At 29.4% G+C, this 16,102-nt stretch overlaps 1 protein-coding gene across 3 annotated transcripts in view; it reads left to right on the forward strand.

Annotated features, from left to right (window-relative positions):
* Positions 1-15,121, forward strand: part of LOC148234832 (homeotic protein ultrabithorax-like) — a 193,527-nt gene extending 178,406 nt beyond the window's left edge. For 2 of the 3 annotated variants that reach the window (XM_088185470.1, XM_088185469.1), the window contains one exon: positions 14,533-15,121. In XM_088185470.1, coding sequence (XP_088041596.1) covers positions 14,533-14,828 — 296 coding nt within the window. In that variant the 3' untranslated portion in view covers positions 14,829-15,121. Of the gene's footprint in view, positions 1-623; positions 6,456-14,532 lie in introns of those variants that run through there. The other variant, XM_088185471.1, reaches the window with a different exon arrangement.
* The last annotated feature ends 981 nt before the right edge of the window (positions 15,122-16,102 follow it).

Genomic DNA, 16,102 nt, shown 5'->3' on the forward strand with positions numbered 1-16,102 from the left:
TATCCGTACTATAGTTTAATTTAGAGAAAAATACATAAAATACGTAAAAATACACAAATTTAAAAAATATGAAATAAAAATATATGCCCAGCATGATCAGTGAATCACAAATAAATCTAAAGTTTCTTAATTTCCATCGTGTCTGGGAAATGGAAATTAGTGATTATTATATCATTTTAATTCGGAACCATCATAGCAGATTAGGTTTTCTTAAAAAAAATAATCTCACGGATGATTAAATAAATAAATCAAATTTATTATTTTTAAATAGGAATTCGTTTATGCGAATTTAAATTTTTGCTGCTGTTCAATTTTGTCAAATTAATAAATCAGGAAATGAAACTTCAGTTCTAGATGATGCAACACTGAATAAATAATTCGATATATTATTAAACATTAAAAAAAATTATTTACGCTAATGTGTTTTAGCAAAATTTATTTTTATTTATTATATACACTTTATTAATTGTACAGTATAATATTTTCACATGCTTTTATATTTTTATATTATTATATTATTATAGTATATGTTTGTATAGATTTATTTTTTATGTCGCATGTAAAAAATCAGGGTGTTAAGTTTCTTATCCCTTATTTATCATTTTTTTTTCATTTTTTCCCAGATCTGAGTGGGTGGCGCTTTGCTGTATTCAATCAGATAGGCATTCATAGACATTTTTTTTGATATATTTTTTTGTAAATACATTTTCAAACTTAGTTTTTGACAGTAGTCCGAAACTTTTTCATGCGCCTCATAGCATATAGGTATCGGTCGTATTTTACAATGGCGCATTTGCATTTTTATGTGAAGGCTGACAACTCAAAAAACAGGTTGGCCAAAAAAACAGCCTATCGGCGAATAATTCGTAAATGCGGCGGCGGTGGGGAAGATGTGTGTATGTAAATTGAATTGTCGGACATGTTTGGAACCATTCTTCGGTAGCAGGTCTTTTTTGTCGTGGTCCTTCCATTCTGACGTCGTACATCTTGTGCCAATTTGAATGCGATTCGAAACGATATAATAGTGGCGATTACTTTTATTGTTTCGGAATGTATTTAGGTGACTAATTTGATGAAAAATGTCCTCGGGATATAATATTGTGTAGGTAGGTGGGTCTTAATTAACTCCCGCAGAGGAGCAAGTTTGCATTTCCCGGCGAGGTTACTTAAGTTATGCTCCTTGAAATAATACAATGTTATAATTAAGAGAGGGTGTCATATACTTTGGATTTATACGCTTGACAGCGAGATATCTTACCTTGCAACCCCTAGACAAACGGGCATAAAAATAATCTTAATTTTAATGAGGGGTTTGCTTATAAAATTTAATTATACCCTGAAGAATATATCGAATTTTTATTACAATGATTTTCTATACTTTCCATGTGAATTTGGCATATTTTTCTAATTAAATTTTCACTCGGTTCGCTCATTAACGTGTTAACGACTTCCGCGCATCCGCAGCAACCACTGCTATATTACACGTTACGAGGGATATTTATGGGATATCCCAATGCGAAAATTTGTCACACATGCGGCACACAGTGCGTGCCATCTGACAGGGTAATCCTGCTTCTCCTTCCATCTAGAAACACACTCGCCCCAAGTGCCTTCTTGTGTTATCCGAGTTTGTCGGCCATACTTTCTAATTAAGCGCCATGTATCATCGAGCAACCTCAACCAAATTTACATACATTGAAACTCTTTTAATTAGTCAAACTGCATCTTCTTTATGTATATAATATATAAATATCTAAGCTCTTAGATAAATTCACAAATTAAGACATTATGAATATTATATTAACAATAAATGAATAAAACATACAGCACGCGTATTTAGTATAATAAATATCTTATGTGTCACTGTATACATTTCGTTTGACCTTTAAGAGTTTCATAAATTAATTTTATGGCTTTTGAGAATTATTTATATGTGAGTATTATTTCTCTTTTGACGTATTAACGCCTCGATACGCCTGTCCTAATCAAGAGGCCATTACAAATTGAAATGGCGGCATTAATTATGAATAAATTTTAGCATATTTACGTTACTCGGTGTTGGAATTGCTTAATCGAAAATCGTTCGATTGACTCCTGCCATTTTGTTTCAAAGATTTTTTTAAACGTGAAAGTATCATATTTTTTGCACACGCTTCAAATTGCATGGATATGATCGATGGCTTTGCCACATGTGAACATCCTTTTGCCAAGCTGTTACCTCAGCCGGTGATTGGTGGAGACATTTCCGTCCCAATTATAATGATTTAATGGCCATTACTGTATAATAATAATAATAAAAACGTGAGAGCGCAAGCGCCCTAATCCCTTCTTCCACCGCCACACATTTACATATATAAATTTATATATAATTTCTATTTAGGATTTTCGATTATTATAAATGGTTATGCGCTCCTTTTAAAACGGTAGCAATCGTACAAAAGAAATTGTATAATAGTATTATAACAACAGACAATAGAACATAATACCGTTTCCCTTTTCGACAAGACAGGAAAACGGTACCCAGAAAGCGATCACGAGTCAGTTAAGAAATTCATGCTCCCAGTGGGACAGCGCATCGGTCTGTGATTTATTTTCGAAGGAGTTATCTCGAACAGTACGATCGTAAATCACCCTTAATACAATGGCCGTTACTTCTAGTTCAATAATGACCGATTACGTAACTGTAAAAAATCGTAAAGACAACGGAAAGGATGCGCATTGTGAGAGTCAACAAAGGGGAAGAAATCGCCTTTTGAACGCGAAAGCTACTCGATTGTTTTGTGTTCCCTATAAGTAAATGGATAGACAGGAGCGTGTGTGGTTCGGGTGTGTAATATGATAGCGCAGATGTTGCTCGTAGCCGATTTGTGGTTTACTGAAATGGGTTGTCTATTTAGTTTGGGTGCAGTGGTTATTGCTGCTGCAGGGCCTTAGATATTGTGTTAAAACAAATATATTATATAAGGCAATGGTCACAGATTATATTTGCAGAGCCGCCTACGTGATGTTTGAACAAATTTATTGACTTTTGGCGTAAGGTGTTTGGTGTAAGCCTTCGAGTCTATTATTATTATGGTTCAATTCATAATATACTATCTTTAAGACAAGTGTTATTATTTATTTAATACAATATATTTTACGTAATATTCATTATATATTATATAAATATAATAATAAAAAAATGAAAACTAACAGAGCCCTCGCGAAGACGAGGGGAGAATTTAATCAAAGTTTATATTGCCTACACGAGCAAAGTTCTTCTTTTCCGCAGCCATTATCAACATTACGCCATTTTTCTTATTATTTACAACTACACCACAATATAGGCGACGAGTGGGTCAATAATTAAATTATATTTATATTTTGTTCCGCTCAGGTACATAGATCAAGTTTGGCGTTTATGTATTGCCCATAATAAATAAAGAAATATGGGTAGCAATTTCGTTGCAAACACGAACGCCATTATCGAAAAGTTTCAACGCAGAAATATCCTTTCTAACATTAAAATCAACATTTCGGCACTACCCTAAGCTTATTTATAAGATTTCATTCCGTAATGCGTATTTGATGCCTTTTTTATTGCGAAATGTGGCAGATATTGCCGAATCTGACAAATGTATGCGACTCGGTCGATTCCGAACGCTTTTCTCTCTCCCTGTATATATTTTTATTCATACATAAAAAGGGTTATTTCAGCCAGTAGTATATATTTATATATATATTTATCAAATTAAACGAAACAAATTAGATTTTTCAGCAAAACCTTCGCTGCAAACAAAAAAAGCTCACCCTCCAAGAACTTCCCTCATTTTTAATTCAAAAATATTCTCAGTGGTGAAATAAAAAGATACGTTTGTATATAATAATTATAAATTTTACAGAGTGAAATGTGAGGCTCATGTTATTATATAAATATAATTTGTATATATTCGAGTCATAAAAAATAAAATAAGTTAAAGCCCTTGGGGTGTTACGCGGTGCATAAAAATGCAATGAAGCTTTTAAGCTCTTCGTATATATTATATATCATATATACTTCTCAAATATTTTAATTGAAATGTTACGATTTTTTCTCGATCGATATAGATCTGTTTTTTGCGATACCAGATACGTCTATATTTATAATATACATGTGAGCATACATACATACATGTTTCTTCTTCGATATAAATCACACATGTATATAGTCGTACACAACAAATATTTCATCATCATACACGATAACGCCCATCTTAAATGAAGTTACAACTTTTGGTTTGCTCTTGTTGCTCGCATACAAGATTGGTTTCAAGTTTCTCTTTATTATTATTATTTTTATTAAAACCGATCGAGCCAATAAAATTAATTATTTCATATCCTTGTATGCTCTATGTTCATTTATTTGTGATGAAATATTTATAGGTATAATTTCATGGCTATATCTTAGCTCGGAGTTATTTTTGCCTTTTATTCTGTGCGGGTTTTTTGTACTGAAATAATAATGGAGGGGTCTGATATTGGATTAAGCCATTTGGATTAGGTCTAGGTGCCTAATTAGCCCACGATTTAGTTGCCTAACCATAATTTGGGGTTCTCCAGCTTCTAGCCTGAACGTATAATTTATTCAGTGCATTAGGTAAGAATAAACATGTACAGATTAAGGCTAACGTGTATATATATTTTTTCTTCAAGAACCATTAGCTTTTGGACAGTGAATTTTAATAAATATAAATTATTTTCAGCGAATTAATCAAGTTTTGTATGCGGTTCCGTTTTAAATCCTTTAATAAATCACGCTTATGCTTTTATCCGCTTTTTTTTACAAATTTTATGTTTCATACTGTAAAAAGAAACATATTTTTGCTCTGAAGCATGTGACTGCTAATTTATTAGTTATATTTGGATACAAATATGTATTTATGCAAAATGTTTTCTATATGTAATTTATGAATCATAATTGCAAGAATGCTTACATTTAAATAACTATAAATACATCATATTAATACCTGAGTCACACATATAAATTATTTCGATTAATAAATGCTATAGTATTTTTGCTAGCAGATATTCTTATCATCTCTCCTGTTTTAAATTATTTTAATATATTACAACGACGCTATGATCATCTCATTTTATATTATTTTTAGAGCCAAGATAAAATTGCACTTGGGATTAATTTGTAATGTCCCCTTCTATTTTTAATTAAAATAAAAGTTTTAATCTCATTACTTATTCTGTTATTTCACTGTCGATTCATTAAATGTTTACATGCTACGTGTCCCACAATCAGTTTACTGCGCTGCAATAAATCGTCAAATATTTGCGGTCGGCGTCGAAAAGCTAAGCAAAACAACGCAAAACAAACGTAAAATAACACGCCAGATATAGCCGAAAGTGGGGAGCTAATAGGCAATTCGACATCAAAGAGTAAACTATGTGTGTAACATTTGTCGCCATTCAGGGACCCGTAGAGCGGTGCTCGGGGCGTTTGTAGAGCCCCATAACGAGGCTCTGGAGGACTCTACGATTCGCTCTACAATTTCCACATGCTCTCTCTGTCTACTGCTCAATGTACGTGCGCACATCTAAGCCCCAGGGCCGCACAGGGCGAAGGGGGCATAGCAGCCCCTACGTGCTGCTCCGTGATCGTGCGAAAATGAATCCGGGGTGGGAAAATGGAAAAAAGGGATCGAATGGATGGGTGTATAAATAAGGACTTAGACATCAGGTTTGCCGAACGCAGCGCTTGGCTTCTCCATTGTACTTTATTACGTGCTTGTGCAAGCCTCATATAAATTCAAACGGGAAATAAAGTTGTCTGGGAGAGGAGAGGACCGCCGCCGCTTCTTCTTCTTACCTCCAGAGACAGTTAAATGAACTTTTCGCAGCATCCCGCAAAATTTCGCCAGAGAGCTATATGCTATATCTAGCATAGAAATTTGAATAAAATTTTTAAAGGTCTAGGTACATAAAATTTACACATTAAATAAAAGTTCACTTCATTCACGTAACAATGCAAAAAAAATTTCTTAAAAAATACTTTTTTGTACTTATCATGTAAAAGTATTTATTTTAAATAATGTTAGTAACATTGATTTGATTTAGGACAGTCTATTTATTCTGTAGAAATAATCACTACTATTAGAAATGAGCAAACTGGGGAAAAAAATATACTACTATATTTATTTAAATTTTTAAACATAAAAAATAGTCAATATTCCATAATCACAATAAAAAGGTTTTGATTTATATTTATAATTATATTTAAAATATTAAATTATATAAAATAACTATTTAACTCTTGTCGACAACCTGAACTAATTTGCTTGTTTAGATATTTTAGTAAGGTCTTCTACATTACCTTATTAAAGTATTACGATTGTCTTTAATTATATTATAAATAAAATACTTTGATGCTGTAAAAAATATGTTGAAATTAAAGGTAATTGTAATTTTGTCATGAAATGTTAATCTATTTTATTTATATTATATTATATAAACTAAATAATTAACTCTTGGCAGCATGTTTTTTTTCTTGATCGATGATCAACGTTAACTATTTTGTTGGTTTATGTATGTTTTCTATCTAAATCATTTATTAATGCTCAGATTGACGTTATTTATACAAAGTTTATTAAAATCTTCGATATTTATTTTAAATATTACGATTTTATTTATTAATATTTCGCGACTTTTAATACAAATAATATATTTATATTCCAATGTGCTAAAAATATATAGAAAATGTGATTTTAATTTTGTAATAAAATGTTGATAATATATATGACTTATATATGATATTTTTAATCAATAACATTATAATATATAAACAAACTAATTAACTCTTGTCGGTATGTATTTTTTTCTTGATAGATCAACGTTAACTATTTTGTTGGTTTATAATTATTTCCTACCTAAGGCAAGTTAATGATCAGATTGACGTTTTTTATAAAGATTTTAATAAATTCGTCGATTCTGCCAATTTAACGATTCCGTATTATTTTTAATGATAACCAGTGTTGTTGTTTTTATTTATATACTTTTATTCGTTGACGATCTAAAAATACGTAAAGAAATTAGAAATTACAATATTTGTTATTGTATTATTAAAAAATATATAAACCAAATAATTTATTATTTTTTGCGTGATTGATCAACGTATTTTGATGGTTTGTCTAAGTTTTCTATCAAAATCATTAGTTCTTAGTTTTAAAAATTTCAGTTAGTTGCTCGAAACTGTTAAAATCAGTGGTTCTTTTTTATTCTTAATAATCAGTAATGAATAGTGTTGCTAATATTTATAAATTATGTACATGCTTTCTATCTATGATGTTGCTCTAAAATATATAAAAAAATTAAAATAACAATGATTATTATTTTTACGTTATGCCGTTGAATAAATAACTTAAATTTCATTATTAAAATAAACATGTCAATTTATTAGAATAGAATTTTTTATTTAGAAAATTTATGGACACTTTTAAATAAAATAAAAAATCTTCTAAAATAATTTTCATTAATAAAAAAGCAATAAAAAATTGAAGTTCATGTGTGTTCTAATTAATCGGTCAGTAGTTTTACTGGTCTTAGCTTTAATAAATGGTCATTAGTTTAAGGGTTTACTTTTATAACAAATGTTTTTTTTAATTTAAATAATTTATGTATATTTTAAACGATATGAATCCGACATGGAATAAAATGGCTTAATAAAAATCAAATAAAAAATATCTTTAACAATCATAAAAAATCACTAAAATACTATTTATGTAAAAAGTATATAATCAAATAGTATTTAATATAATTTATAACATTTACAGTAAATTTATATATATTATTAATATCACCGAAAGTTTTACTTATGAGAAATTTGAGTTAAACTTATAAATATTTTTCTATAATTTTAATACCATTAATTCGCTTAAAATAATATTAAATAGTAGTAATCAGTTAATGATACTGAAATTTACCAAGATAATTTATGCAAATACCCTTGAAACTCGGCAAACTAATTATACTATTTGTTATCCAGCTTATAATATAATTGAAAAAAATACATTTTGCCTTATATAATATTTAAAAGTAATACGTTTATAATAATATTATGCTAATAAGTTGGTAAAAGATATATAGATATATTCTAGTAAACATATAGTATGATGAAAATTTTTTTTATTGTCAGTTCTCATGATCATTATCTTATTATTATTATCATCATCAAAAAAAAGTATTTCGTTTTCCTGTCAGAAACTAATATTTTTTTCAAACTAAATAATATTTTCAAGTATATTATCTATATTTAGAATATTCAATTTTAGAAAAAATATAATAAAGCTAGTTTATTATATTATTTCCTTTCTCATAAAATATTTAATTAGCGTATTTTCTATGACTTTATTTAAAGATTAAATTATTTAATTAATGGTGTAGAATAAATCGACTGAATTTGACTATTAAATTTGTCAATGAAAATTAGTATATTATTGATAATAATTTATAAGGACTTAGCAACTATGTTTAATAAAAATCTGCTTCTTTCAAAAATAATTAGGATATTTCGTAAATAATTAAAGCTAGAAAATAATGTTTCTTTTTGCAATAAAATATTTTTACACCGCATTTAATATTATTTAATTTGTCTTGTTTTTTTAATGTCATTTATTTGTATATTAAATAATAATAAATAATTTAATAATTAGAAATAATTTAAAATATGCATATACCTTATGATTCATTAATAACATTTCTTAAATAGTAAATAATAAAGCGTATTTAATCTAACGTCATATTGTTCTATTTTTTTACGTATGTGTAGTTCCTGAAATAATAATTAATAATTTAATAATAAGAATATGCATATTAAATTGTTCGGTACCTTATACTCAGCTGACAATAATATCTTAATTAACTTAACAAAGCTCGGCTTTACATTCTTCCCATTGTGACTTTCGTACACGTGTAACGTTGCGATATCGATCTCTTTGCGTTATTTGACCGACCGAACAGTATACATAAACAAATAAGACATTTTTATATAGACATTTGTATCAATGTAGTGATAAAATAGTAATAATACTGTCAGCATTCGCATATAAACTGCCTAATCGAACGGCATAGATATACGATTGATAAGCAGTCATAGATAAAAATTATTACACAACGTCATATCATGGCGGCCGTTGTATGTATTTATATTTTACGGCCCGAAGATGTGGTAATTTTGACCATAAAATAAATTTATTATCATTATAGTAACGTCCACGTATTTCATAGCCACTGTGTCATGTAAAATATTACATATTTTTAAAGAATGATTATAGAAGATTGTTGGTACAATTTAATCAAAATTACATCATTACTAATCTGAGATTCAACTTTAATCATATTTTGAATTGTTTGTTTTTGAGTCGCAATATTTCAAATTTACCTACATATTTATATTTCAATCGGAATAAAATAAAAATAAAAGGATCACAGCATCAAGCGTGTATGGCCGCCTTTGTGCGAGCACGAAGGGCCAATCGAGACCCGCGAATGGCCGCGGGCCGCAAAAACGAAAACCGCGACGGGTTTAGGTTTTAATCTCGGCGAAATTGATGACCCCAGGTGTTAACGTGGTCGATTTTTGCCAACTCTGAAAAACGTATTGGCCAATCTGGATATTCGATCTGAATAATAATATTAGTAATAATAATAATAATAATCCGGCCGCCATGTTTGATGGTGCTGCGGTGTTCCTATACGTGTATCGCGCCCATCGCGTTAATTAAGCTATTAATCGCCTTCTTCTTCTGGTAATTAAATATAAACGTTTCATTTAGGATGGGACCGAAATGTAATGTTACTAAATTAGTTTATAATAAATATTTATAAAATCGTTTAAGATTAATAAAATAGTAACGCCGTCGCGCTCTTCTCAGTATACGAACTGGTTGTCTCGCGGTTAAGAGTCAACGAACTTTTCCCATTCGACTTACATGGCCGGTGTGATCACACATGATTAATACGTTTTTCATGAAGATTTAAAACGTGGAATTCGACAGCGATGATAAACATTTTTTTATGTATGGTATTGGACTTGCAAAAAGCTTGTTTAAGATGTTTTTTATATATATATATATATCAAACAAGATGGATTTGAAATTTAAGAATCCGTGTACCGAATTATTCAAATCCATCGCTCTTCAAATTTTGAAAGCTTACTTTAAAATATTTGTTAGTTTGTATATATAAATAAAATTATATATTAACATCAAACTTAATTATTTGAAATAAAAAAATAACATTGAAATAAAAATGCAAAATAAATAAATAAAATAACTTTTTGTATGAATTATAAACGAATGGTAAAGCAGCTCAAACTGTTCGTAAAATAAACAATGCTATTAGAAACTACACTGTCAAGAAACATACGCCATGCTGAGGACAAGAACTCATCTTTAACACAGTAACCGCTAAATTTTTTTTTCAAAATTCAGTTCTTATTACACATTATAGATTTTCATCTGGTATGCATCACTTCGAGCACATTTTGTATTCAATTTTACCATGTTCAAATCGCTATATTTTATTATATATACAGAGACTATCAATAAAATGGTTTTTAATAAGTCGCAGTTTAGTAAAAAAATTGCCATAAACACTTGTTCATTTTGTAAAACTATTCTTAAAGTAAAATAATAATAAGTGCTTCTCAAGCAAACTATTCTTTAAATCGCTATTTTTATAGATATTCGTACTTCATTATATATTTATTCAAAGTCAGTGGCGGTTGTTCTCAGGATAAGTTTTCCCTTTATTTTTATACCACAGTTTTACAGTCATATTGTTGATATAACTCCGCCTGCGAATATCTGTTTCCAATACATATCGATGTCGATCATCTTCAGCATTGAGCTGCTGTCCGCTATCAAAGTTATCTTCTCATAGATAAGTTACCTTCCAAGGTTTATGAGGCTTATCTTCACAGATTTATTTTAGAGTTATCTTCTCTCATATAAGTTGTCTGTCAATATTTATAGGTCCTATCTCTCCAGATTAAATTTTGGAGTTGTCTTGTTGAAAATATAAAAATTGTCATGTGGAAATAATAATCATTAACTATCCTTTAATTAATTAATATAATATATTTTATATGACATTCTTAAATTGTCAGCAGATATAAAAAAAATCAATATTGCTATTATATGTATGTGTGGTAGTATTAATTGTTATGAATGTGTACGTCTATATTTTTTGTATTAGCCCGTACGTAGAGCTCTATAAAAACACACGGGTACCCAGGTTGCAAATGGGGGTAAATTCTTATGAGTTAGCTATCTTGGAGACGCGGTAGCCCCGGACGTATAGTTTTCCTTATAAAATGTCACATTACTATGACGATTTTGGGACAGCGATTAATAAATGCCGCCGTTCTAGAAAGCATTTATTAGGCCGTAATAAAAGTATGACGCTGATTTCGCCGCACGCTAGTTCATTGGCCGTTAACCTTTTCTATTGGCCTTAAATGTCATATTTACGACTTGATCTTAACAAATAAATATATAATATTTTATTAATAAATACTACATAATTATTTATAAATACACATAAAATAAAAAAAATCAGAATGACTCGAGTCTCGTGTAATATTTTAAAGTATTGTAAATCAAGATAGCAAAAAGTATCGTATTCCCGATTTGTCACCAACTGGTGTCACTTGTTTAAAGCGTCTCAACAACTTCTTACTGAGTGTCTTCAACAACTAAGCTACTTTTTAAGTAAATTATTAGATGATCAGGTTTTAAACCTCAATTATTTTCCTAGCAACCTAGTTAATTTTAAAAAGCGATCGTTATTTCACCATAGCGCCTTTCTAAATAGGTTAAATTATCATCCTAACGATCCCTCCACCGTTGAATCGACGACCTTTGCATCTTTAAAAGGACAAGACACGCGCTTTATTCGGCCTCCGTTCTCGGATAACGGGGATGCTTATCGCCATTTTCTCGGCGAGATAAGTGCTCGTCTGCCGAATTCGGCTCAAGATTTTATCCTTTCGCGGATAACAAATGCACACGGGGTACATATAGTGTGGAAGCGTAAGAAGTTTCCGCCACTTCTTTTGACTTTCGCGCTTCGAATAGGCTCCGCTGAATTGCACACACAGCATCCAACGCATAAATTACGCGATAAAACGCGCCACAAAAAGCGGCCAGAGCGTTTTAAAGACGGAAAAGTAACATTAAGATGAGATCTTTATACCGCCGAGGAAACATTTTTATATCCTGAAATCATTCCGAAACAGTTTTCAGTCACGGCGTGTATGCATATGAGTGTGTGCGTTTGTATAGTATTGCCTAGCGTTTGAATAATGGGCGACTCGCGGGAGCACGCGATAACGCAGAGGTCCTCAAACTATCCTAAAAAAATATATGTGATATATTACAATATGAATAGTTAAACGCATGTCACAAGAAACTGGATGTTGGGAATTAATATTTAAATTTATGCACTTTCTAACTGTGTAGATCGCTATGCTAATTTTTCATGCAACATGGCCGATAATAAACTACGTAGTAATATGTAACGTTAGCGACAATATTGATTATGTGGTAACAATATGGCCGATATTTTAATCGATGATAATGTGCCACCATTGACACGAATCCTAATACTATGTTTATATTTAATTTATAAATAAATAAATCAAGATCTTGAACAACAAATACAAGATAAATAAAACCGTATCTTATATGCGCAAGACTCGTGCATTACGTTCGTATGTAAACATATGTTCGAAACGTGCTCTAAATAAAAACGAAACGAAGATAAAATTTAGAGCTTTTGTGAGCTTTTTCCGTTTAAGTATATATATATTATATTTTAAATCATTGATATACATAAATACGTAAACAGAATAAATACACCAAAATTGTTAATATATTATTTATATTCAATTAAATATTAATGAAAATGAGGGGGTGGAGTCTATATTGACCAATCATAAGCGTTAACACGTCAAGCACCGCGCGCATTTTTAATGATTTCGTTGTTTTTTATTCAACATTTGCAATTAGCGTTTACATCAAAACTTTAAAAAAACATTAGAAAATATTTATTTATATTTTTAGGCTATTTAATATTTATGCAGCAATTACAAAAAAATATCTAATCCCATTTGTATTAGGTGTAAAAAAATAAAAAATATTAATTTTGACTTGAGTATAAAAAAAATCGACTATAATTTTTTTTTATTAAAATAGTAAAAAAAAATTTTAGGCTTTTTAATATTTATGAAATTAAAATAAGCTATTGAACAATTACTCACTCTTGCAATACTAATGATGTATATTTTTGCTGTTTTTATGATTTTTTTCGCACTTTTAATGACATAAAATAACTTTCGAATCATGCAAGTTGAATCTTTAGTGTCTTTCCAGAGATAAGATTATTTAGGTTTTTTAAGAAAAATATTTTTTTATAAATTTTTCATGTCATTAATAGTTTTTCTGATGTATTCATCTTTGAAATTTGTTTCAATACACTTCCCTGACTATACAGTTTTATCGTTTTTGTAGCAACATCCAATGAAAACATTATTTACCCTTTTAATGATTGCATTAAATATTGAAAGCTTAATCTTCAGCGTATTTACAGTAATTTGATATTATTTCTTAAGGTTCCTCAATAAATATATCAGTAATGTCTAATGTTTTATTTTAACGTATTGCTAGATTCATCATTGGAATCTATTTCAATACAAGAATTTCTTCATTGAAATAAATATTAACGTACTTAGCTCAAAACGAAAGTTGTACATTTAACCAAAGACTTTCTTGCCCTTTTTAACCCTTGATCTTGCTCTTATTCTAAATAAAAAAAATTTGAAAATACTATACAGAACTTTCTTTTATAATTTTTATTGGCAACATAAAATAGAAACTTTTTTACTCTTTTAATGCTTGCCTCAAATCTTTAGTGCATTTTTAGTGATTTGATATTAGTTATACAGCTTCTTTAATAAACATATTAAAAAAATATGACTTACTTAATGCTTTGACCTGATTAATATCATCATCGGAATCTGTTTCAATACAATAATTGTTTTATTAAAATAAATGTTTACAAGCATACCCAAAAATCACAGATGAAACATAATTATTTGTAATATGTGTAATAATAAATCATCGGGGTCAATAAATTTGTAAAGTTTTTGTAAATAAATACACATGTACTCAAAGCAATTTAAAGTCAAAATGTCATGTTTTTAGATTTTTTTTAAAAACGATTTTTAAAAACTGACAATTCCGAATAGCATTAGATTAAGTTACTGAAAAAAAATCATATTTTCTACAACGAAAACAAAATAATTTCCTTGTTGTTTATAACTATTTTTCATAGATATTTTATTTCCTGAAAAAATCATGTCAAATAATATTTTTTTAAAACAAATAAATATATTTAAGTAATAAATTATTTTTACAAATTTATTTGAAAAAAATCGGTTTTTAATTTTTTTTTTAATAACCGAAAAACCATACTTGCGATGTTTTCTAATCATATTTTTTTTCACAGGTGCAAATGGCCTCAGGCGACGAGGAAGACAGACGTATACCCGCTATCAGACCCTTGAATTGGAGAAAGAATTCCACACGAATCACTATCTTACCCGCAGGCGTAGGATAGAAATGGCCCATGCTCTGTGTTTAACGGAGCGTCAGATCAAAATATGGTTCCAAAACAGACGAATGAAGTTGAAGAAGGAAATTCAGGCGATAAAAGAACTAAACGAGCAGGAAAAACAAGCGCAAGCGCAGAAAGCTGCCGCCGCCGCGGCGGCGGTGGCTGCACAGGCAGTCCAAGACCATTAGACCAAATTCAAGAAAAGACTATTTATATAATATAAAATCGTGTGTTTTACCCCCCACGAGTGTGACCCAAACCCCGACGAACTTATAAATTGTCGTGCGTCACCCGGATTATTTAAATTAAAAAAATGTAGCGGCAAATAAGATTTTTTAAACTAAACCTTAAAACAAACTTAAGTTTTTTGTTATGCGTATGTTATATTTCTTTAAAAATTGTTAATTGATTTGATCGTATTCAATTTTTTTTGTTTTCAATTTTTAAAAAACATTTTCGAATAAATTGTACGTAAACGAGAGTGAGCATTTTATTTTTTGTTGTAATTTTAGTTTTTTTTTTATTATTATTTAAATCTTTTATGTAAATTAATAAAATAAAGTTAATGTTATAAATCAAGTGCAATCGGGTTCGCCGTGATGCGTAATCCTCAATAAGTTAAATTAAATTAAAGTAATATAAACGATAAAACAACAAAAAACACAGCTTCATATAAAAATAAATCTAAAAACTGCATACAGTAAATAAATAAAATTGTATAGTTTTGTACAAATTAACACTTACCAAAGAGACATGGTCTCGTAACCTAAAAAAGAGTTAATTCCTAAGTTGTTCTATTGGTGTAAAATACGAGAGATAAAATAACAGTTTTCGCTTTCGTAGAAGCTAAAAAATGAAACTTATATATACATATATATATATTTAATAATGAAAATTTAATTTATATATTATAAAAATAAGTCCGTGTTCCTTGTGTTTGTTGATAATTGCCATTGTTGTATATATATATTATAACAATATATTCATCTTGCCGTCGAAGATATATAAATATATGTATGTATATTTTTAATAATTGTAAACAACGTAAAAAAGTCAACATACCAAGTCGATTTGCCGCAAAATAGCTGTAAGATCTGATGTACCTCAAGATTCTGAATATGGTTGTGGAAATGACCATCTGAACCTTCTGCATTGGTGCGAGGATTTCGACAGCCACAGTGCATCGTAAGGTAAGAAAACAAATCAATTATTATTTATTTAATAAGTACGTAGTGAACGCGTTAATTTTCGAGCAAGTATCGCCGACCGTGACTCTAATAAGTGGCTAAAAATTTGCTAAAAATCTATACATGTTTTATAATTATATAATATATTATGATATATAGTACGACCTCGCAAGTGCCGCCATTATTTTTGTCTGCAGGTCTAAAAAATATCTAATTGCATACAATTACGCATAGACGCCTGGCAATAAATCTGTAATTTCAGATCGCCAGATTTA

This window comes from Plectrocnemia conspersa, unplaced genomic scaffold (assembly GCF_051122295.1).
Source record: "Plectrocnemia conspersa isolate PC_06_02 unplaced genomic scaffold, ASM5112229v1 ptg000005l, whole genome shotgun sequence".
Lineage (NCBI taxonomy): Eukaryota > Metazoa > Arthropoda > Insecta > Trichoptera > Polycentropodidae > Plectrocnemia > Plectrocnemia conspersa.